The following is a 22,015-nucleotide window of genomic DNA, read 5'->3' as shown; positions in this document are numbered from 1 at the left end:
AGGTGACACTACAAGCAGAGGTGTTGCTGCTTTTGCTGTCGTACCAGCACATCTGCGGTGGGACCCGCTGGTTCTGTGGGCAGTAACCGCAGGGTGGCTGGGGAGGAGCTGCCGGGGGGGCTGGGGTTGTCTATTCAGCTTTTCCAGAAGGTTTTATTATTGCATCAGGCAAAATGAGAAATTCCTTAAGGAAATAAACAGATATTTGAAGCAGAAGGGAAGGGGCAAAGACAGACACGCTCGGGAGGTGTTTGCTCCCAAAAGGAGTATTCAGTGTAGCTTATGCGCTGCTAATTTAAAGGTAATTAAGCCACGTGTATCGCTTAGAGCTGCATTGGGAATCTGATTTTACAGAGAAACTTGGTGTTTTCATAGATTTAAATAAAGAGTTTCAAAACTCCTCGTGGAATGGAATTTTCAAAACGTTATTCTGGAAAACTTGCACAGGGTGATTTGGAAACTGATGGTATTTTACATTTAAAAACCGGGAAGTTTGGGCCCTTTTTCACGCCTGTTGCTTTGATTTTTGTTTTGCCATGTGTTCCACCATTGAGGTTTGTTCTTTTTTGTTCGGTTTCAGTAAAACACAAACCAAGGTGCATTTTGATCTAAAGGCAGAAAGGCAGCAGCGCTACTGAGTGCACACGCCGTTTCACACGCTGCCACACTGCACTGTCACCTCACTGCACTGTCACCTCACTGCACTGTCACCTCACTGCACTGTCACCACACTGCGCTGTCACCTCACTGCACTGGCACCACACTGCACTGTCACCACACTGCACTGTCACCACACTGCACTGTCACCTCACTGCACTGTCACCTCACTGCACTGTCACCTCACTGCGCTGTCACCTCACTGCACTGTCACCTCACTGCACTGTCATCACACTGCACTGTCACCACACTGCACTGTCACCTCACTGCACTGTCACCTCACTGCACTGTCACCTCACTGCACTGCCACCTCACTGCACTGGCACCACACTGCACTGTCACCACACTGCACTGTCACCACACTGCACTGTCACCTCACTGCACTGTCACCTCTCTGCACTGTCACCTCTCTGTACTGTCACCACACTGCGCTGCCACCTCACTGCACTGTCACCTCACTGCACTGTCACCACACTGCGCTGTCACCACACTGCGCTGCCACCTCACTGCACTGTAACCACACTGCACTGTAACCACACTGCACTGTCACCTCACTGCACTGTCACCACACTGCACTGCCACCTCACTGCACTGTCACCTCACTGCACTGTCACCACACTGAACTGTCACCACACTGCACTGTCACCACACTGCACTGTCACCTCACTGCGCTGTCACCACACTGCACTGTCACCTCACTGCACTGTCACCACACTGCACTGCCACCTCACTGCACTGTCACCTCACTGCACTGTCACCACACTGCACTGTCACCACACTGCACTGCCACCTCACTGCACTGTCACCTCACTGCACTGTCACCTCACTGCGCTGTCACCTCACTGCACTGTCACCTCACTGCACTGTCACCACACTGCACTGTCACCTCACTGCGCTGTCACCACACTGAACTGTCACCACACTGCACTGCCACCTCACTGCACTGTCACCTCACTGCACTGTCACCACACTGAACTGTCACCACACTGCACTGTCACCACACTGCACTGTCACCTCACTGCCTTGTCACCACACTGCGCTGTCACCTCACTGCACTGCCACCTCACTGCACTGTCACCTCACTGCACTGTCACCACACTGCACTGCCACCACACTGCACTGTCACCACACTGCACTGTCACTTCACTGCACTGTCACCACACTACGCTGTCACCTCACTGCGCTGTCACCTCACTGCGCTGTCACCACACTGCACTGTCACCTCACTGCACTGTCACTTCACTGCACTGTCACCTCACTGTGCTGTCACCTCACTGCACTGTCACCTCACTGCGCTGTCACCTCACTGCGCTGTCACCTCACTGCACTGTAACCTCACTGCACTGTCACCACACTGCACTGTCACCTCACTGCGCTGCCACCTCACTGCACTGTAACCACACTGCGCTGCCACCTCACTGCACTGTCACCTCACTGCACTGTCACCACACTGCGCTGCCACCTCACTGCGCTGCCACTGTGCTCACACTATCTTTTAATCCTAAAAAGTTGTAAAAATAATATAAAAGCGAAAATCCTCAATCAAAACTCATCACTTTTATAGATTCGGGTAGGTAAAAATAATTCACGCTCTGCAAGAGTCCCAGCGCGGGGCGGAACCTGCGCCCTGAGGTGGACGCGCCGGGATCCCCTGTGCGAAGCCTGAGCTGAAGGGTCCGTTCGATGCAGATTCCTTCAGGCTCCGTGTTTATGGTGGATCACGTCCTTGGATTCACCAGAACCACTGGTGAACTTTATTCCCTAACACAACCTCATGTGGCCAATAGGTGGATTTTCTGCCAGCACTGGGGAGGTGCCACAGAGCCTTTTGTGTAACAACCACAGAACCCCTGAGTGTCTTTCACAAGTTCCTTTCCCCAGGTACTTTCCAACTTTATTAGGATGTTATACCCATAAGCCATAATCTGGGGAACGTTTCTATCACAAGGCCAGCTGAGACTTTTATATTTGTAAGGAAAACAAGGATTTCCAAGGAAGAAACTTGGGTTTGTAGCTTGTGTGCACCGGATTTTGTTGTTTGGTATGTGTGCCTTGCACTGCCTGTACAGCCTCCAGTTGCATGGAGATACAACAGAAGTGGATTTGTGTTGCTATCGCTAGAACGGAGGGAGGCTCGAGGACGGGCTGGTTTAAGCCGTTACTGGTGGGACTGGGAGCAGCGCGGCTGGTGAGCTGGTGATCACCCAGAGCCTGGTCCCGCAGCCCCAGCAGCGACCCGAGAAACCTGCGGCAGGGACGTTCTGTCCCGTCTCGTGTTGCAGGGTTACGACTCTGCGCTGTCGTTTCCAGAGCTTATTATGAGAGGGGAATAGATGGGAAAAGCTGGATTCATCTCGGCTGCCGTCGGTGCTGGTTCCGGTGCTGGGGGTTGGGCTCCCCCGGGGCAGCCGGTGCAGGACGTGAGGACCTGGCACCGTCACCACCCTGGAACAGAGATGTCCAAATAGGGCTGAGAAATGACCCTTTTAATCTTGCCCATTGTCAATGGCTGCCTTGGAACAACATGCTTCAAAAGCATCTCTTTCCCGCTGTGTAGTTTGGGGATGCAGGTGGGGACAGACTTGAGCAGGGCCTGTTGTGACAGGACAAGGGGTGATGGTTTAAACTAAAGGAGGGAGATTCAGGCTGGACATGAGGAAGGAATTGTTGCCCTGAGGGTGGTGAGAGCCTGGCCCAGGTTGGCCAGAGAGGTGGTAGATGAACCATCCCTGGAGACATCCCAGGCCAGGCTGGACGGGGTCTGAGCAACCTGAGCTGGTGAAGATGTCCCTGTCATGGCAGGGGGGCACTGGGGGGCTGAGAAGGTCCTTCAACCCAAACAACAACCCCCTGCAGCGCTCCAGGCTGGGCACAGAGTGGCTGCAGAGCAGTCAGGCAGAAAGGGACCTGGGGTACTAATGGACAGGAAGCTCAACGTGAGCCAACAGTGTGCCCAGGTGGCCAAGAAGGCCAACGGTATCCTGTCCTGTATCAAAAACAGCGTGGTCAGCAGGACAAGGGCAGTGATCCTTCCCCTGTGCTCTGCATTGGGGAGGCCACACCTGGAGTGTTGTGTTCAGTTCTGGGCCCCTCAGCTCAGGAAAGAGATTGAAGTGCTGGAGCGGGTCCAGAGAAGAGCAACAAGACTGGGGAAGGGACTTGAACACAAGCCCTATGGGGAGAGGCTGAGGGAGCTGGGCTTGTTTAGTCTGGAGAAGAGGAGGCTTAGAGCTGAGCTCAGCACTCTCCAGAACTACCTGAAGGGCAGTTCTAGCCAGGTGGGGATTGGTCTCTTCTCCCAGGCATCAGCAATAGGACAAGGGGCCATGGGCTTCAACTCTGCCAGGGGAAATTGAGGCTGGAGATGAGAAAGCAATTCTTTGCAGAGAGAGTGGTCAGGCATTGGAATGGCTGCCCAGGGAGGTGCTGGACTCACCGGCCCTGGAGGTTTTGAAACTGAGATTGGCCATGGCACTTAGTGCCATGATCTAGTCAATGGACTGGAGTTGGACCAAGGCTTGGACTGGATGAGCTCTGAGGTCTTTTCCAACCCGGTCCATTCTGTGATTCTGTGATTCTGTGAAACCATTCTGTGATTCTGTGATTCTGTACCTGGTGCAGACGTGCAGGAGCGAGGGGTGATGGTGCTCGTGTCCCTGCCCCAGTGCTGGGACCTGCAGGAGCCTCCCTGGGCGGGTTTGTGTGCACGAGCTGCGCCCGGTACAGACACAGCCCGTGGGTTTTGGAACAGCCCGGGGCGCTGGACCCCGATGTATAGGACACATCCAGCGGGTACCGAGCGTCGGGGGGCAGGCATGGCCCGGGGTGCTGCACAGATCTGAAATGTGATGATTATTCTTTTTACAAATGACAGAACTGCTCCCCACGGTTGGCCGGGAATGCTGAAGGAGGTATAAACACCAAGCAGGGAGAAAAGGGTAAGAAAGGCCGAAGTTAATCACAGCACCCCAACCTTCCCGTGGCTGTGATTCTGATTCTTTGAAGGCTTTTTGAAGTTAATAGAAGAAGACTAGTTCTTGTGCAGGCGCTGGTTCATGATGTTTAATAACTTCTGCTGTTCATTTGGCAAAAGTGCAATTAATATTTTCTTCTACATTAGAAAATATTTTAAAACACCCGACTCCAACATGAAAGATTATGCACAGGAGTTTTTTCTGAATGTGCAACTGAAGAACGGTGATGTTAGCAGGAGCTTAAGCTGCTTCCATGACTTAACGCTGTGGGCGCAAAGACAAAGCAAGAGGGGGGAAGGTGGTGAGATGGCATTTGGAGAGAGAAATGAATTCAGCGACATGAATCATTGGTATAAAAGGCTTTTGTGGAGAGGGCTGCCCTGGGAAGCCTGGATTTTAAGGCTGTAATTGGAATTTGGACTTAGGGACTGATCCTCCGCTGGGAAAATCAATGCAGTTGCGACTTGGCCTGGTCAGTTAGTTGGAGTAAAACCCGTGAGCAGCTGGTCCCTGCGGCCCCGTTCACATCAGCCTCGCTGGCAGCGCGGGGGACGCTCCAGCCGGCTGCCCTGTGTGGGTGACGGCTGGAAAATCCGGTTATGTCCAACTTGGGTTTTGAGCTATGGACCAAAATTCACTTAATCTGAGCTTTTAGATGAGAACCTAGTAATTTAAAAAAAAAAAAACAAAACACTCTATAATAAAGAAAATAAAACCTTATCAAGTGCAGCCTGGCCAGCAGGTAAGGGCAGCTGACCTAAGGTGTCTGACTTTGTCTGATATTTCTTGCTTTCTCGTCTGGTACGGTTCCAGTTTTCTAGCAGCCTCTAAGCTTCCAAAAGAGCCGGGCTTGAAGAGCAGCGAGGTGGAAAACCCCGAGGCGCCGGCGGCTGCTGCGGTCGGGGCGCCGGTCCGGCCGTGTCCCGGAGCTGCAGTCCCGCGTCCTCAGAGGACCAAGAGGATTCTCCCACTGTGTGCCAGGTAAGGCCTTGACCCCGCAGACCATCCACGTGTGACATTCAGCATGTCAGTGTTTAGCACCAGGACCCCGCTCCCGGGAGCAGGAACGCTGTGACCTACACCTGACAGATGTTGTAGTGAACCCCCGTCTGATCCAACAATGTTTCTTCGATCATCTCAATGACGTGGTCTTTGGGGTGCAGGTGTGAGGCCTCTACAGGAGGAAACTTCTCCGTGTTGCTTGCAGGGTCTTGCTGCAAAAAGAAGCAGCACAACTGTGATTTCTGAGGCGAGCACACGTGTCCGTGCGCCGTGTCCTGCGTCCCCTGCTGTCCCAGACACGCTTCACCTACCGTGGGGGGCTTGGGGGCGAAGTCTTTCTCGCAGACGTGTGCGATGATGCCGGCAGCCAGAGCGTCACCGAGGACATTGGTCATGGTTCGAAACCGATCCCTGGATGAGAAAGAACCGTGAGGATGCGGTTGGTGGCCACAGTCCACGCGCCTTGTAGTGCTCGGAAAGGTGCTGGCCGCCGTCCCTCGTGTCTGTCCCTGGTTTTGCTAATGGGAAGTTGAGACAAGTGCAATATCGTTCTTAGGAGGACAGAGGGAAAATGGGACGGGTGAGGTCTGGGAGCCCCCGAAGGGCTTTTGCCTCATCGTGCCTCTTTTTAGTGCACAGCCCTGCCCATGCTCCTCCCCAAACTGAGGCATCATCATCATCATTTTAGCTCCGTGTGGGCTCAGCGAGTCACAAACCTCCTCCTGGGGACCGAATCTCGTTTGCCCAGCAGAGGGGCTCTCGTTTCCCGAGCAGCTCTCGCACCAGAGTTGCCGCTGTGCTGTGGCGGTGCTGGTACCCCGGGTGCCCCAAGACTGAACCCACATTGTGTTCTCATCTTAGAAAAGTTAAACTCTGTTTTACATGAAAGAGAAGAGCAGCCGGGGTACTCGGTGCTGTTCCCTCTCTGTCTGGGGCGACCGGGAGGTACAAACCAGCAACACGTGCATTAATTCTATAGATGTCAACACCTACTCTGTGTGGTTTGTCACCTTGCTCATTTGCTTCATTTTTCTCTTGGTATTTTAAAATGGCACATTTAACAAACTGTGTGTTTGACTTCTGTCTGTGACAATGTAACCGAGCAGCAATTTTCATCTCAAGCTCCGTCTGATCCGATCGAGATGAACGGTGGTGTGGCAGACAGACAGACTCCCCACGTTGGATACGGTCCTTGGGAAATGTCGTCCTTACATTTAGAAACTCTGGGATGGTTTAGTTCTGTGCCATATGGGTTTGAGAGTGAACTTGCTTATTAAATGCAAGAGGGTTTTTGCTACATCTGTTCAAGAACTGACTCCTTTTCTGCTCTGGTTTGCTGTGCAACCGACTCATCCTCACCTTGTCACTGTGTTGATGTGACATCTGTTTCTCCTTTCTGCTTTTTAATTGTGAACATGCCCGTGTTCCCATGTTTCAGAAACAACAACAGCAGACTGGTGAGCACATATTGTAAATAATTACCAGTGGTTTATGGTTTATTATTGGGGTTTTTCATTTGTTTGTGGGGGTTTTGGGTTTTTTTTTGGGGTTTTTGGGGTGATGTTTGTTGTGTTTGTGTGTTTGTTTGTGTTTGTTTTGTGTGTGTGTGTTGTGGGTGTTTTTTTCTCACTTTTTTCCTAAACAATTGCATCTTCCCACCCCTTTTTCCCTCTCATGTCATCATTAGCATCTTTCTGGCTAATTTTCATTTCTCCTTGCATGAAGCCAGACACCCTTCACCCTGCCTTACTGACTTTGTTCCTCTTCCAGGGATAATATTCCACAAACAAATCCTGCACCACCCAGCACTTCGCTTTGGCTCCTGTGCTGCCCTTCACACTTTGTTCAGCGGGGCAGCTCGGAGAGGACCAGGACCCGACCTGTTTCTGGGGGGCAGGTTAACCGGCTGCCTTGCACAGCAGCGCTTCCCGGGGACGCGACTGCGCGCCCGCGCTGCTCTTCGCCTCTCGCTGCAGAGAGGAGCATCCTTTTGGTCTCTTAAAAGTATAAATGTAGATGTGTTTCAAACAGATAGATTGTGAAACCTGTTTGAGACCTCCCACAAAGATGTGTTGTGCAATTGGATAAGGGTTCAGAGAAAAGATCAGGACAAGCTGGTATTTCAGACTGAGGACGGTACGTGAGAGCGGCCGAGCGCCGGCACCACGTCCCCTCCTCCCAGATGTGACGGCCACCTCGGAACGGAAAGGCCTCAAGTCAAACGCTCCTTTAGAAGACTGTTTGCTTATAGTTATCGGGGCTATTTGTGCAAATAGTGGGAAAATGAAGAATCTCATGCTTGGCTCCTGGCCTTGTCCTGTGGTGCCTCAATCTCCATGTGTCTCCGGGAGAGCTGCTTCAAATACACCACCAGGGACTGGCACCCAGCACCCACCCGCAATGCTGCATCTGGGCAATACTCACAGAGCCCAGTCCACGGCGATGATCAGTGTGATATCGTCGGTCGGCAGCCCCACAGAAGTCAGCACGATGACCATGGTCACCAGCCCGGACTGGGGGATCCCGGCCGCCCCGATGCTCGCTGCTGTTGCTGTTATGCTGCAAAGAGAAGGCAGCTGTAAAACTATTGCTTGTTTGCTTGTTTTTTACAAACAAGCATGTTTGTGTGACAAAGTGAGTTATTTCTGTACTGAAGGACTGGATTGGATCTGGGTTCCTCCACCTTCCCGCTCCCCGTGCTCATCAGAGCTGAGCGCTTGCAGCAGGTGCCCTTGGCTTCAACAGCTTCTGCCTTCCAGTGCATAAAATCACTAAATATTCGCATCCATACTTATTTTTGTCTAGATAGGTGCTTCATTTCCCTGCTTATAAAATGAGGATAATCTATTCCCAAACAGAAGTAAATTATACCTCCACAAACCCTTCTCTGCTACCATAATAATAATAGAGAGCAGCGTAGGGGAAAAGGACCTGGGGGTCCTGGGGACAGCAGGGTGACCATGAGCCAGCACTGGGCCCTTGTGGCCAGGAAGCCAATGGTACCTGGGGTGGGTTAGAAGGGGGTGGTCAGTAGGTCAGAGAGGTTCTCCTGCCCCTCTGCTCTGCCCTGGGGAGACCACACCTGGAATATTGTGTCCAGCTGTGGCCCCTCAGTTCCAGCAGGACAGGGAACTGCTGGAGAGAGTCCAGCGCAGCCACCAAGATGCTGGAGGGAGTGGAGCATCTCCCGTGTGAGGAAAGGCTGAGGGAGCTGGGGCTCTGGAGCTGGACAAGAGGAGACTGAGGGGGGACTCATTCATGGGGATCAATATGGAAAGGGGCAGTGTCAGGAGGATGGAGCCAGGCTCTTCTGGTGACAACCAGTGACAGGACAAGGGGCAATGGGTGCAAACTGGAACACAGGAGGTTCCACTTAAATCTGAGAAGAAACTTGTTTGGGGTGAGGGTGGCAGAGCCTGGCCCAGGCTGCCCAGGGGGTTGTGGAGTCTCCTTCTGTGCAGACATTCCAACCCGCCTGGACACCTTCCTGTGTAACCTCATCTGGGTGTTCCTGCTCCATGGGGGGATTGCACTGGATGAGCTTTCCAGGGCCCTCCAACCCCTGACATCCTGGGATTCTGTGATGCATCTGCAGTGCAGGTGTTGACCTGCTCTGGCCATGCTGTTGGTTCACACTCTGGCTTTTACCCATGGGCAAGGTCTTTGATTCTGCAGCACATTCTGGGGGTCAGAGCCCAAACCGTCCCTGGCGCACGGGGAAGGGGCTGTGACATGTGGCAGCTTTCCCTGTGCTCAGCTTGCCAGCAAAATTCACTCTGGTAGCACGATGGGAAAGGTGTGAGAGATTGTTATAACGTCTATAAATATTAATACAGATAAATAATTCAGCTGCTGCAAAGACACATGTACCTTATGGTTATAATTTGTCCCAAATCCAATTCGAATTCATTGACCTGGGCAATAAAGATTGCAGCGACCGCCTCGTACAGCGCGGTGCCGTCCATGTTGATGGTGGCGCCCACGGGGAGGACGAATCGCGCCACGCGCCGGTCGATGCCGTTGTTCTCCAGGAGACACTTGAGCGTGATGGGCAAGGTGGCTGAGCTGCAGAACAAGAAAGGAGCAGTAACTCTGTCCTTTACCGTGGGCTTTATAAATAGGAATCGACAGAAAGGGACAGAAATACAAGTCCTCCTGAGGGTAAATACAGTGGCAATATTATACAAATTGCTACAGCAATTGAAGTTTCTTCATTTTACACTACCTGGGGAATATACACAATTAGCTAAGTAGTCAAAATGTGAGAAGGGAATTTCGGTGGCCGCAGGCACCGCTGTATGAGTGGTGCTGAGCGCCAGTTACGGTTCGTTGTACATCCCGTCCCCGGGTTAATGCCGCAGCACCTCGAGCATCAGCGCAGGGCAGCGCCTGCCCCGACCCACGCTCCTTGTCCGTCTGCGCTGCTTGTACATGGAGCAGCCGCCATGGCTCTTGCACCCCCGAGATTTCTCTCCTGTTTCTGGCATGACAACAGGAGCTGGGATGAGGACATGGAGGAAAAAGAAGGAGTGGAGGAAAGGAAACAAGCATGGAAAAGAGGCCAATGGGATTGTGATAGACTCTCACAGAACAACAGAATGTCCTGAGCTGGAAGGACCCACAGGATCATTGGTTCCAACTGCTGTCCCTGCTCAGGACACCCCACAGGTCACCCCGTGTGTCTGAGGACGGTGTCCAGTCTCTTCTTGAACACTGTCAGGTTGGGCCGTGACACCTCCCTGGGGAGCCTGTTCAGTGTCCAGCACCTCTGGGGAAGAACCTTTTCCTCATGTCCCACTGACCCTCCTGGCACATCTCCTGCCGTTCCCTGGGTCCCTCGGTGGCGGGGGCGGCTGTTCTGAGCAGACCCGCTGCGGGACGGGCTGTGCTGGCCCCAGCACGAGCAGCGGGACGGTCTCAGTGCCCCAGGGAGCAGCTCCGGGTGGCTCAGGGATGGAGACAGAGCTGGAGACACAGGTTGAGGAGCTCGGGCAGCCGAGAGCGGCAGAGAGACCTGCAGCACCGAGCACCATCCTGGAGGGTTTCATTTGGATTATGTGAAGGAGCAACATTAGGGAGGCCAGAAGAACCCTTTCCCCAGTCACTTGTTTTCTAAGAAAATGTTTTAAATTGTGTGTCTTCCGGAAAGGATGGTGGTTTCTAATGAAAAGTTCCTTCAATTTCATAAATAATATTTTTCAATGAAAATAAAAGAGATAAAAATAATATAAAATTATAAAATCTTATTAAAGTAGGCAACAGTTTTCTTTGGAGGAGCTTGGGGTAGCCAGGAGTTGATTTAAACTTTTCGGTGAAGTGTTCAGAAGAGCTCCTGATGTTTTCAGTTAAAACCCAGGATCGTAACCCCACTCTGCTTTATAAAGCACCTACAATGGTACTATTTTGAATTCCCTGAAAGGAAACGGACTGCAGCCGTGAAAAGCAGCACACACAGGTACACACAGTGCTGCCTTGCTCTCCCAAAACCCAGGAGAGCGGGAGCGGAAGAGGAACATGAGCTGAAGATGCTCTGGGGCTGTTCCGCCGAGGACCAGGGCAGGGCCGAGCCTCCCACCAACTGCTAAAACCAGAAGGGATCTCATTTCAAATGGTGCTGGGGCAGAATTTGTCTCTGTCTGCATGATCCGTGTTCTCCCACAGCTCGCCTGGCGGACACAGCCGCGTCTCCCACAACCAAACCAGGTGCCACCTTAGTGGTATCAGGTGTTTCAGCCGTGTGTTCGTACCTGGAAGACGTAGCCAAGGCGATGAGCAAGGCTTGCAGTATCCCCTGGATGAAAGCATAGGGGTTTTTCCTGGTGATGAGCACAAAAAGCAGCGGCAAGAGGATGAGTCCATGGATGACAAGCCCCGACACCACTGTGATGGCATAAAGTCCCAACTTCTGCCCTATCACCGATGGATCTTCCATCTCCAGGATCTTCCCAGCGATGAGGAAAACAATGCCGAAGGGGAAGTACCTGCAAAGAGTAAGCATAAAATAATCATTTATGAGGATACAGGAGTCACCAACGCACTACATGACAGTCACTACAGTATTTGGTACCATGAGGTACAGTCATATGCAAATAAATCCAGTGCTTGCAATAGATTGTAGACATATGGCCGGCTTTACCATTAGATAGCAGGTCAAAAAATAACTGAATCAATCAAAACCAGGTTTACCAAACTGCCATGGAGACAATTTTCATCACGGCTTCGTTGAGGCACTGGCACACGTTAACCAGCGGGGCTCCTCGCTCGCCCATTTTTCCCAGGAGAAGTCCTGCAACCAAGCACAGGGGTTTGTGTTACTGACCGTGCCGCGGCAGCATCGCGTCTCGGGCCGAGGGCATTGAGGCCCTGGTGGCCACAGGATGGGTTCCACGGGGCAAACTCACAGCAGGTCAGGCTTAGTGCAGATTTCCAGATGCTCTTACGGGTCATGGTACTTACCTCTCTGCTCCAAGCAAACACGAGCATCTGACGTTTTCTCAAAAAAACCCACCAAACCAAAATCTGGGATTTGGACTGTTTCTTGCACAGATAACTGATAAACTCAGTGGAGTTATATATGGCTGAGGGTGTGATCATAGAATTGTTTAGGTTGGAAAAGACCTTTGAGGTTAGCAACCATTAACCCACCGCTGCCAGTTCCAGCACTGCCCCATGTCCTGAGAACCTCATGTCCGTCTGTCCAGCCCTCCAGGGATGGTGACTCCAGCACTGCCCTGGGCAGCCTGTTCCAATGCCCCACAGCCCTTTGGGGAAGAAATTGTTCCCCAGATCCAACCTCAACCTCCCCTGGGCAACTTGAGGCCGTTTTCTCTGCTCCTGGCGCTTGTTCCTGGGGAGCAGAGCCCGACCCCCCTGGCTCCAAGCTCCTTTCAGGCAGTTCAGAGATCAGAAGGTGCCCATTGAGAACAAGAAAAATGAGTCTGAGTATTTTCCCATCTAGTTTTCAGCCTGGTGCATGTGCTTTCTGTGTGGTGCCATTAGCTAAAGTTGTTTCCGAAGGTCTGTACAAGTGTCTGCTTTGGCTTGGAAAAGAAAAATACGGTCAGAATCTTGTCTTGTTCCTCCCATCGCTCTTCAGTCTCCAGGACTGGGGTTCCCGACACCCCGGGCAGGGCTGGGCCTCTTGGCTTCCTCAGAAGACAGATGAGATAAGGTCACCTTTGCCAGGGCTTTCAGAAATGAGACAGGACTTGGCGTATTTAAATCTGAGCTCTGTGGAGGTTCATCCAGGATTTAGTGGCCATAAGAGCTGGTTCAAAAGAAATCCACTTCTCTTCTGGTGCTACAGACAGCTGATTTGTAGAAGATTGCCTTGTAAAAATGGTGAGTTTACTCCAAGTAACTTGAAGTCTCTGCCCTTTTCTGCATCTCGGAAGCAGTGGGGAGGGCTGGAGGTGTGTGCTGTCAGTGAGGAGATGGCGCAGCCCTGGCAGCTCTGTGGGGTCACAGCAAAGCACCCTGGGCAGCCAGCGGGTGCTGCCTGGACACCTTGGTCTCAGTCCCACACACTGTCTGATTTTGGTGCTGGACACAAAACCTTTTGCTGAGACAACCAGCCTCCGCAGCCTCCCCCTCGCTGCGGAGGAGCTGCTCCCCGCTCCGTGAGCACAGGGCTGTGCTGCCCGCCCGTCCCCGTCCCTCTCCTGCTTCTGCCAGGCAAACCCCGTTAATTCCACCTCTCCTGGCAGGTAAAGCTTCCCGTGGATGTCTGGATGCCCTTTCGCAGCTGCCCGGTGCAGGTGATGCTCTGCTCTGATCCACCCCATGCGCACCCTGGGGAGCGCGGTTGGTGGCCTCACTGGCGTGGCCCCGTGTGTCCCGCCCGGCGCTGATCCTGCTCCCACGCGGCCGGGGCGGCTGTTAATCTCAGGAGAGAAAAGCCGCTTCTCTGGGCTCGTGGGGCCGGAGGGCAGCGCGTGTCCTCCGTGTTCCCTGTGTCCGTGGGGTTGGTCACTGCAGAGGACTCAGCCTTCGACGTCTGTTTGTCCATAAGGATCTTTATGTGAGTCTGTCCCTGCCTGGGCTCCCTGTGCCCGTCTCCTCCAGGCTCTCGCTGTATCGTGGCCTTTCCTGGTGTGCTCGGTGCTGGTGCTGCCTCCATCCCTCGAATCCTCTAATAGGCTTTTTGGTTCCTTATACACTAAATTCAAGCTCCTTGCCCTCACCTCTTAATCTGCACGTAATCCTGCCCCATGCTCACCTCATCGCCTCCTTCTCTTTCCCTGCTGGTTCCTCCCTTTCTCACTCAGCCACGCACCCCGTGTCCTTCTGTCTTTCTTGCCCTTTGAGTCAGCTACAAGTTCCTCCTTCCCATGACTTTCTCCCCTTTAAACCTTCTTCCTCACTATCTATCCCTTGCATATTCTCTCCATCCGACCTCCGGTCCTTCCTTCCTTAAACTGCTGCCAAGCACCTTGTCCATGTGGGATTGTGAGCTGTTCCAACGTGGGAATCTTCTCACCTTCTTCAGAACGTCCTGTTACACATTCCATACGTTTGCGCAGCTGTCACGTCAGCAGAATTCATAGAAAGGGCCCTCCAGCTTATGTGATGATTTGAAAACCCTCAGGACCCATGTTTGCACTGTGAAGGTTCATATGGAAAATTTGAGGAGGAATCGGCCTTCTTAGTGCCCAGCACCTTTGTGAGCTCCCTCTGCTATGGGTGGTACTGACAGAGGTGTTGGGACAAGCTCCGTGTTGCCCAGGACCCTGAGCAGGTAGAGCTAAAACCACCCTCTGAGCATCCCCACTGGGGTTGCAGCAGTTCCCCAGGGCTGGAACCGGCCTCTCTACTGAGCAGGTACCTATAGTTGCTGAGAAGATGACGATTCCCAAGACGTTCATCTCGTTGCTGGTCCCGGGCAGGGTCCTGTAGGTCATCTCAGGAGATGGGGTCAGCTCGAGGAACACAGGCCGGTGAATTTCAGGGTTTTCATCGTCCGGTGCAAAGTAAATGAAACTGAGAGATTTCCCTGGGATTTTTGGAAAACCGGGAGACTTCACCACTGGGACGAGAACGGTTCGGTACTGAAACAAAAGCAGAGCGGTGAGGTTAGTGTCCTGTGGCAATGGGCTGCATCTTGCTCTGAACACAGAGGCAAAGCCGTCACGGGCCAGCTGGCACTGAATGTTCAGAGTTTGTTTTTTGGGCAGTAAAAGGCTGGTGAAATGAAGCTGGAAACAGGCTCGGGGAGCTGTGGGTGTTCCTGCAGCCTCAGCACCATCCTGGGGCCAGACGTGGCGTTTGTGACACTGGTCCCTGCGGGCACAGCGCTGGCTCAGGGCTGTGGTCCCCACGGAGAGACCCCTTCGCACCCATCCCTCTCCTTCTGGGGGCTGTGCGGGTGCTTTCCCAGTGCCCTGAGTTTGCTCGTTTCCCCGTCTCGCCTCCACCCCCCCGGCCCCTCCCTGGCCTCTCCCCTTCATGTCCCCAGCTTCTCCTCCTCTGCCTCTGCCCCCAGCCCTCGGGACAGAGCAGACACTGCACACGAGCAGCATGTGGGGGAAGAGATGCTGTGCTGCTGGTGGATAGGAGCCCCCGGGGAGGACAGGTGGGGGTGTCCCCATGAGCCTGTGGCCCCACACACCCCCTCCCACCCTGGGGTGAGCAGGAGCAGCCAAGTGGGCAGGGAAAGGGGAAAAGGAAAGGGAAAGGGAAAGTGAAGGGGAAAGGGGAAGGGCAAGGGGAAGGGGAAAGGGAAAGGGAAAGGGAAAGGGAAAGGGAAAGGGAAAGGAGAAGGGAAAGGGAAAGGGAAAGGGAAAGGGAAAGGGAAAGGGAAAGGGAAAGGGAAAGGGAAAGGGAAAGGGAAAGGGAAAGGGAGAGGAGAAGAGGCTCGTGTCTGGACAGTGGGTGGGAAGAGCCCCGGACAGGAGGAGCAGCCGCGTCTGGAGCTGAGCACCAGTGTGAACTCACCTGCTGGAACGAAGCTTCGATGAGATTGGAAGGAAACATGTTTCTGTAAGAGCAATTGTGCAGGGTTAGAGCGTGTGGTGAGAACACAGGAACAACCGGGGACGGCCCTTTGGCCGGCACGGGGCCAGGGGCACCCTTGCAGCAGCATCGGCTGGGTGTCCTGAGCAAACCGAGGGTGAAGGCTGGAAGGTGAGTGAAGAGCAGGACTGTGAGCCGCGCCTAAGCCGGACTCACGGAAGGCCAGGGCCGGATGGGCACTGCCGTGCCCGGCCCCGCGCAGCCTGTGGCGCTGGAGCAGGATGCTCAGAGCCTCGTCCAATTGACCAAATACCTCCACAAACGATTCTCCCTCAGCCCCTGGGTTTGCTGCACCCCCAGTTCACCCTTGTCTGCTGCTTTATTCCAGCCCTGGGCCAGGTCCTGCTTGGTTTAACCTGGCGAAGCACAAGGAGCTGCAGGGTTTGGCACAGCCTGGCTGGGGCCGCAGCGGAGAACCGCTGGGTTTTGCAGGGGATTCACATCGTCCTGTTCTCTGCTGCCACATCCCTCTTTGCTGGTGGCTCTGGGAGGACAACGGGGGTGACAGAGTGGCCAGAGGGACACATGTGGGGAGACACGAACCCCACAGGCTCAGAGGTGCCGGTGCCTGGGCAGCGTGGCCAATGGTTCTGCCGTTTCCCTAGAGATCTGAGTATCTCCTGCAAACTCAGTGCTTTGTGGGAGACCTCGGTGAAACACCATCACAAACCCGTCTCCTGAAATCCCGCGACATACCTGATTAAATCCAGCAGCGCGTCGGCGGAGCTCAGCACCACTTTGCCTACAGAATAGTTGTCCTTCTGTGCAGCCGCGCCGGGGTGGATGCTGACCACGAGGATGATCCCGACCGTCACCGCCATGAAGGTTGTCCAAAGGTAGTAGGTGATGGTGATCACCCCCATCTTCCCGCAGGCCTTGGAGTCCATGGTGGCCAGTCCGGACATGAGGCTGCAGCAGGAAAGATCGTGGTGAAGATGGAGCTGATGGGCAAAATCTCCAAGAGGGGAGAAGTTTCCAATGATTGTTTTTTGACCAACGCCGACCTCTGGCGCATCGTGTGCCTGTGGCCACAGCATCTCATGCCCAGGATGGGCTGCAAAGGGCAGGACATACCTCGCCAAGTCCCTTTTTGAGGTCTGGCCATGTTTTCTGTTTTCTCTAATGGATAAGAAGTGAACATTCTTAGTATATTTTGATGGTGAATAACTAATGCTGCACTTTTGTGTGTGTGATGCTGTTCTCTTAAATCTCCGACGCCCTGTGCTGCTCCATGACACTGCGAAAGCCAAGAAGGGTATTAGTAAGGTTTATAAAATCCTGGTGGGGATGAACCCCACTCCCCCCAGGAGAAAGCTGCTCATTCAGATTTCACATTCATGTAAGCTTGCCTAAGTAGCAGCCCGTAAGCTACTTTTAAATGAAACTGGAATAAAAATAGAGGTGGTTTTACAGGCTGCACTGTCAGTGAGTGGTGGCAGTGGGGACAGCGGGCAGCAGTGGTGGCACTGGGGACAAATGGGAATGTTTGGGGGCTGCAGCGTGACCCATGAGACCCACACCGAGCCCTGGGCAGGACGCGGTGCTGGGAGGTTAATGCCGCCCTTGGGTCACACGAGGGACAGGTCCTTCGTGTGATGTGCAGCCCCCATGTCCAGAGGAGACAGACCCCGGGGGGGCTCGGGAGAGGTCACAAAAGCACCACGGAGGCGGGTGACACGTTCCAGTGTGAGGCTTGGGGAGCCCCAGCTGGACAAATCCATCCCGGAGCGTGCCCGGTCCCCTCTGGGGCGGCGCATACAGGGAAAATGCCGCTTCATCATTCAGTAATGAAATAAGAGAAGAGTAATAACATCCTGGGGGACAACCCAGCGTCACGGGGCTGCAGGGACGGCCAAGAGCGTGCGAGAGCCAAGGGAAACACGGGCAGCGCGTCAGGGAAGGGGCTGTGAACACCGGGGGAAAAGGAAACAGCTCCGCAAGGGCTGATACCGAAAAGGCTGAGAGTGGTCAGGACAGACCACACAGCTCCCAAAATGAGCCAAAGGCAAATGGCACAGCAAGCAGACTCAAAAACAATCGAGGAGTGACACAACCTCAAGGAGACAAAGAGCAGAGCTAATTGGGTATTTCTAATGAGCATGTGCCAGCTATTGTTTGAAACATGTAAATCCAACTGAATATGTAAATCCATGTAAGCTTTTCAAGACCTTGCTTAGACTTGAGTGTGACTCTATCAGCTCTGTTTCTTATTTCTAGATCTGGACAGGCTGATAAAAGTGGGATTTGCAAACACAGACACAACACTGAGGGAAACGTGGTTTCTACTGGAACATTCTCAAAACTCTCCAAATATGGAAATCTGCTTTGAGTTCAAGCAGCTGCCCGTTGCCATGGGTGGTCCCAGCACCCCCAGCTGGCTGGGCCCAAAGAGCAGGGAACCCCCGGCTGGGGCAGCGGCTGCCCTGGCGCAGGTGTCCGCCCAGTCTGCGGGGGGTTTGTCCCAGAGACCTGCTGGGAAGTGATGGGGTTTGATGGACACGAAGCCAGGGGATGTGCTTGGGGCCGGGGTTATTCTCACCCCAGGAGGTTTTGGGGTGATCTCTTCAATGTGATGGAGATGTGATCTACTCTGGTGAGACCTGGGGAGATCACACCTGGAATCTTGTGTCCAGTTGTGGCCCCTCAGTTCCAGCAGGACAGGGAACTGCTGGAGAGAGTCCAGCGCAGCCACCAAGATGCTGGAGGGAGTGGAGCATCTCCCGTGTGAGGAAAGGCTGAGGGAGCTGGGGCTCTGGAGCTGGACAAGAGGAGACTGAGGGGGGACTCATTCCTGGGGATCAAGATGGAAAGGGGGAGTGTCAGGAGGATGGAGCCAGGCTCTTCTGGTGACAACCAGTGACAGGACAAGGGGCAATGGGTGCAAACTGGAACACAGGAGGTTCCACTTAAATATGAGAAGAAACTTGTTTGGGGTGAGGGTGGCAGAGCCTGGCCCAGGCTGCCCAGGGGGTTGTGGAGTCTCCTTCTGTGCAGACATTCCAACCCGCCTGGACACCTTCCTGTGTAACCTCATCTGGGTGTTCCTGCTCCATGGGGGGATTGCACTGCATGAGCTTTCCAGGGCCCTTCAACCCCTGACATTCTGTGAGTCTGTGAAAGATGGTGCTTTAGAAGCAGAAGATGATGTCTTACCTGGAGGTGATCAAGGGCAGGATCAGCATCTTCAACATCCTCATGAGGAGCTCTCCAGGAAAGGAGAAATACTGCTTCTCCTGCACAGAGAGCAGAGCTGTTGTCAGTGAGAGCTGGGGAGCAGTCACTGATCATGGCTTAACGGCTCAAACCTGATGAATTTGGCTTTTCCTTGAGCAGACCCAGCTCTGAGCTCAGTTCCCAGCATGTTCCTTGCCACACTCAGACACTGTTTGTCTGGGTCGGGATGGCAAACACTGTTTACATGGGAAACCCAGAGAGAGGCGTGTGGGGCTGATCCCCTCCCCAAAACACCCTTGGGTCCATTTTCCTCTAGGAAATGGTCCCCACGGCCCCACCGCTGACTCCTCCTGAATGTCGTCGCGCTTGTTTTGGGGAGCAGAGGCTGGACTGCACATGCAAATGTGCCCCGAAGCTGTGGGGTGCAGCCCGGTGCTGGCAGCAAGAGGTGGAAATACCCCAAATACCCTGCGGCTGCGAACAGCAAAGCCCAGCTCAGGCAGAGCCCAGGTGTCAGCCCAGCTGTGGTGCAGCCTCACGCTGCACCACGGGAGTTTTCAACCCCATGGCATCTGTGCACCTCCTACGCTCCTCACATGGGCACGTCGGGGAGACCCCCAGAGCCTGAGTCCCACAGCCATGACCCAGGGAAGAATGAGGGGTCTGTAGACCAGCAGCCACCTGGGCAGCATCCACCAGGCATCCCTCCGTTCATCCATCCATCCACACCTCCATCCAACCCTCCATCCATCCATCCCTCCATCCATCCATCCCTTCATCCATCCACCCATCCAACCCTCCATCCATCCATCCTTCCATCCCTCCATACAACCCTCCATACAACCCTCCATCCATCCATCCATCCATCCCTCTATCCATCCATCCCTCCATCCATCTCTCCATCCATCCATCATCCTCCTTGCTGCTGAGTTCCATCCCTCCATCCATCCATCCATCCATCCACCTTCTCTCCCTCTCTCCTCCCCCAGTGTCTCGCTGGGCCACTGTAGAGGTGTCAGGGATGGATCTGAGGTGGCCCCAAGCCAAGCAGGTACCTTTGGTTTCTCCAAAGTAACCAACACCACCAGGCTTTGCAGGATGCCAAGGCAAACTATTTAAATAAACGTTCACACTGCAGTCCTGGTGCTGACCCACCCATGTGGCCTAAACTGGGCTCATCTCCCCAGGGGTAGAGCGGAGCTGCGATGGGTCCGGCCGGGTGCAAGGAGCAGGAACAGGTGGGAACAGTATCTCTTTGGCAGCAGGTTTCTCTGCTTCGGGACACTTTCCCGTCGTGGGGGGGAAGCGGTGACCAGGGGCTCCTCCAGCACCTCATCTCTGGCCTGGATTTTGGGACAAAATTCTCTAATGGGGAAAAGTGTCTGCTGGGGACCACGTGCAGGGCTGTGGTGACAGAGGACGGGATGGGGCAGAGGATGGATGAACTCAGTACGTGGTGGGATGGTGGGGAGGCTGCTGGGCTGTTGCGGGCACAGCGGGATTACACCCCCTGCAGTTGAGTAACCAGATCATCCCCGCTGCGGAGAGTGATGCTGGAGGGCGTAATTGGAACGACAAGACTTGCTAAATCCTTGTGGGTGACGTGGGGATGTTCCAGCACCGGCCGAGCCCTCCCGAAGCAGCACCCCCTGGCCGAAGGTCAGGGCTGAGCCACAGCCAAGGTGCTCAATGTCATTAAAGCCACGTGGAATTTACTGTGGTGAATGTAACAGTGCAATGCTCCTAGAAAGCGCGGAACGAACATGGATTTTAGGTGCGTTTTCTCCCATCCCTTTCTCTCCAAGGGTCCTTGGAGGAAGGCGACCCTGGAAGCCCCCAGGCTCTCCACCAGCCCTGTACTTATTTCCTGAGCCTTCTCCAGTGACTGGAAATGGGCTTTGGGTGAGTGTCCGCGCAGCTGTGGAAGTCAAGGAGCCCATCAGCCCCTCCCTCGGACCCCAGGGGTGGTTGTGCTGGGGGAGCCCGTTGCCAAGCGTCGGGCAGCCAAGCATCCGCTCCCCCAGTTCCCACCCCTGTCCCACCCGGAGGCTCCTGCAGCCCCGCAGGGCCTGTCCCAGGGGCCCCCGGTCCCAGTGGAAGGAGGCAAGAGGGAGAAACCTGCCCTGAGGGCTCATTTTCTTGAGCAGGAGCCTTTGCTTTTGGAGTCCATCTGTGCCCCTTGACTGACATCTTGCAGCACCCAGGCTGGTCTCCCCGGCTGCCCCGTCCCCCTCACTCCCATCCCCATCCCAGCCAGACTCACCAGCTCTGTCAGCTCCAGCGCCCGCAGCAGGAACCCCAGGAGGCAGCCGGTGGCAACCGACAGCATCGACAGCGTCAAGAGGCCATTTTTCTGCCAGAAAGCCCGAACCCACTTCCAGACGCGCTGGGAGGTCGTGGACAGCGAGTTCAGCAGAGCTCTGCGCACCTGCTCCCACATGCTGGCCCCTCAGCCGCCCAGGCGATGCCCCTGGGAGCAGCTCCCGCCCCGCGCATCGCCCCGGGCTCCGCTCCCGGCCTGCCCTGCTCTGTGCCGGAGCCCAGCACGCTGGCGGCTAATCCCGGGACCCAGAGCTTCGGGGCTATTCGGGAGCCTTTCCCGTAATGGAAAGTGACGTCTTCAACTGGTTAATCTGGGCTTGGCATCCCACTGGTGCTGGTGCCGAACCCGCCCATGTTAACCCTCCCGGCCCCAGGTCAGGGCCACACACTGCGGGCTGAGAGTGGGAATTCAGCCCCAGAGCCCCCTTTGTCACAGGTTCTGACCCAAACGGATCTGGGTCCTGCCACAGGATTTGTGTGAGCGCAGCCCGTTCCCACCCCACATTTCCAAGGGCTTTGTGAGGGCAGAGCTTGCAAAGGAAAACTGTTTCCCTGCTAATCAAAGAATTTCCCCATGCGACCTGCACAGACCGCCAGCCCACAGCAACGAGGGACGATGCTGAATATACCCCCAGCAAGATCTGCCCCAGCAGATCCGCCCGCGGCAGCTCTGCAGGGAAGCAGCCCCAGGGCCTGGGGGTGCTGCTGGGGTGCCCGGTCACTGATCGTTTCTGCCCACAGTATTTTCAAGTATTTCTATGTCCAGCTTGGCTCCGGCTCAGGCCGGGAGTGTGACCCGGGCAGGAGAGCGGTGCAGGAGGCGTGGAGGGATGGAGCTTAGGGATGGGTTTAGGGATCCAGCGCTGTTCCCAGGC

At 54.5% G+C, this 22,015-nt stretch overlaps 1 protein-coding gene across 1 annotated transcript; it reads right to left on the bottom strand.

Moving 5' to 3' along the window:
- Positions 1-4,705: 4,705 nt before the first annotated feature.
- Positions 4,706-21,400, bottom strand: LOC102096782 (excitatory amino acid transporter 5-like). Its single transcript, XM_021285361.2, has 11 exons — positions 21,082-21,400; positions 18,798-18,877; positions 16,341-16,553; positions 15,567-15,609; positions 14,458-14,680; positions 11,820-11,919; positions 11,381-11,614; positions 9,504-9,698; positions 8,058-8,192; positions 5,945-6,044; positions 4,706-5,845 (listed from the first exon to the last, which is right to left on the bottom strand). The coding sequence occupies exons 1-11, from the start codon at positions 21,256-21,258 to the stop codon at positions 5,708-5,710; spliced, it is 1,638 nt and encodes a 545-aa protein (XP_021141036.2). The 5' UTR covers positions 21,259-21,400; the 3' UTR covers positions 4,706-5,707.
- Positions 21,401-22,015: the final 615 nt, after the last annotated feature.

This window comes from Columba livia, chromosome 27, assembly GCF_036013475.1.
Source record: "Columba livia isolate bColLiv1 breed racing homer chromosome 27, bColLiv1.pat.W.v2, whole genome shotgun sequence".
Lineage (NCBI taxonomy): Eukaryota > Metazoa > Chordata > Aves > Columbiformes > Columbidae > Columba > Columba livia.
The sequence above is the reverse complement of the archived record's forward strand: the minus strand, read 5'-3'. Positions and strand labels throughout refer to the sequence as shown.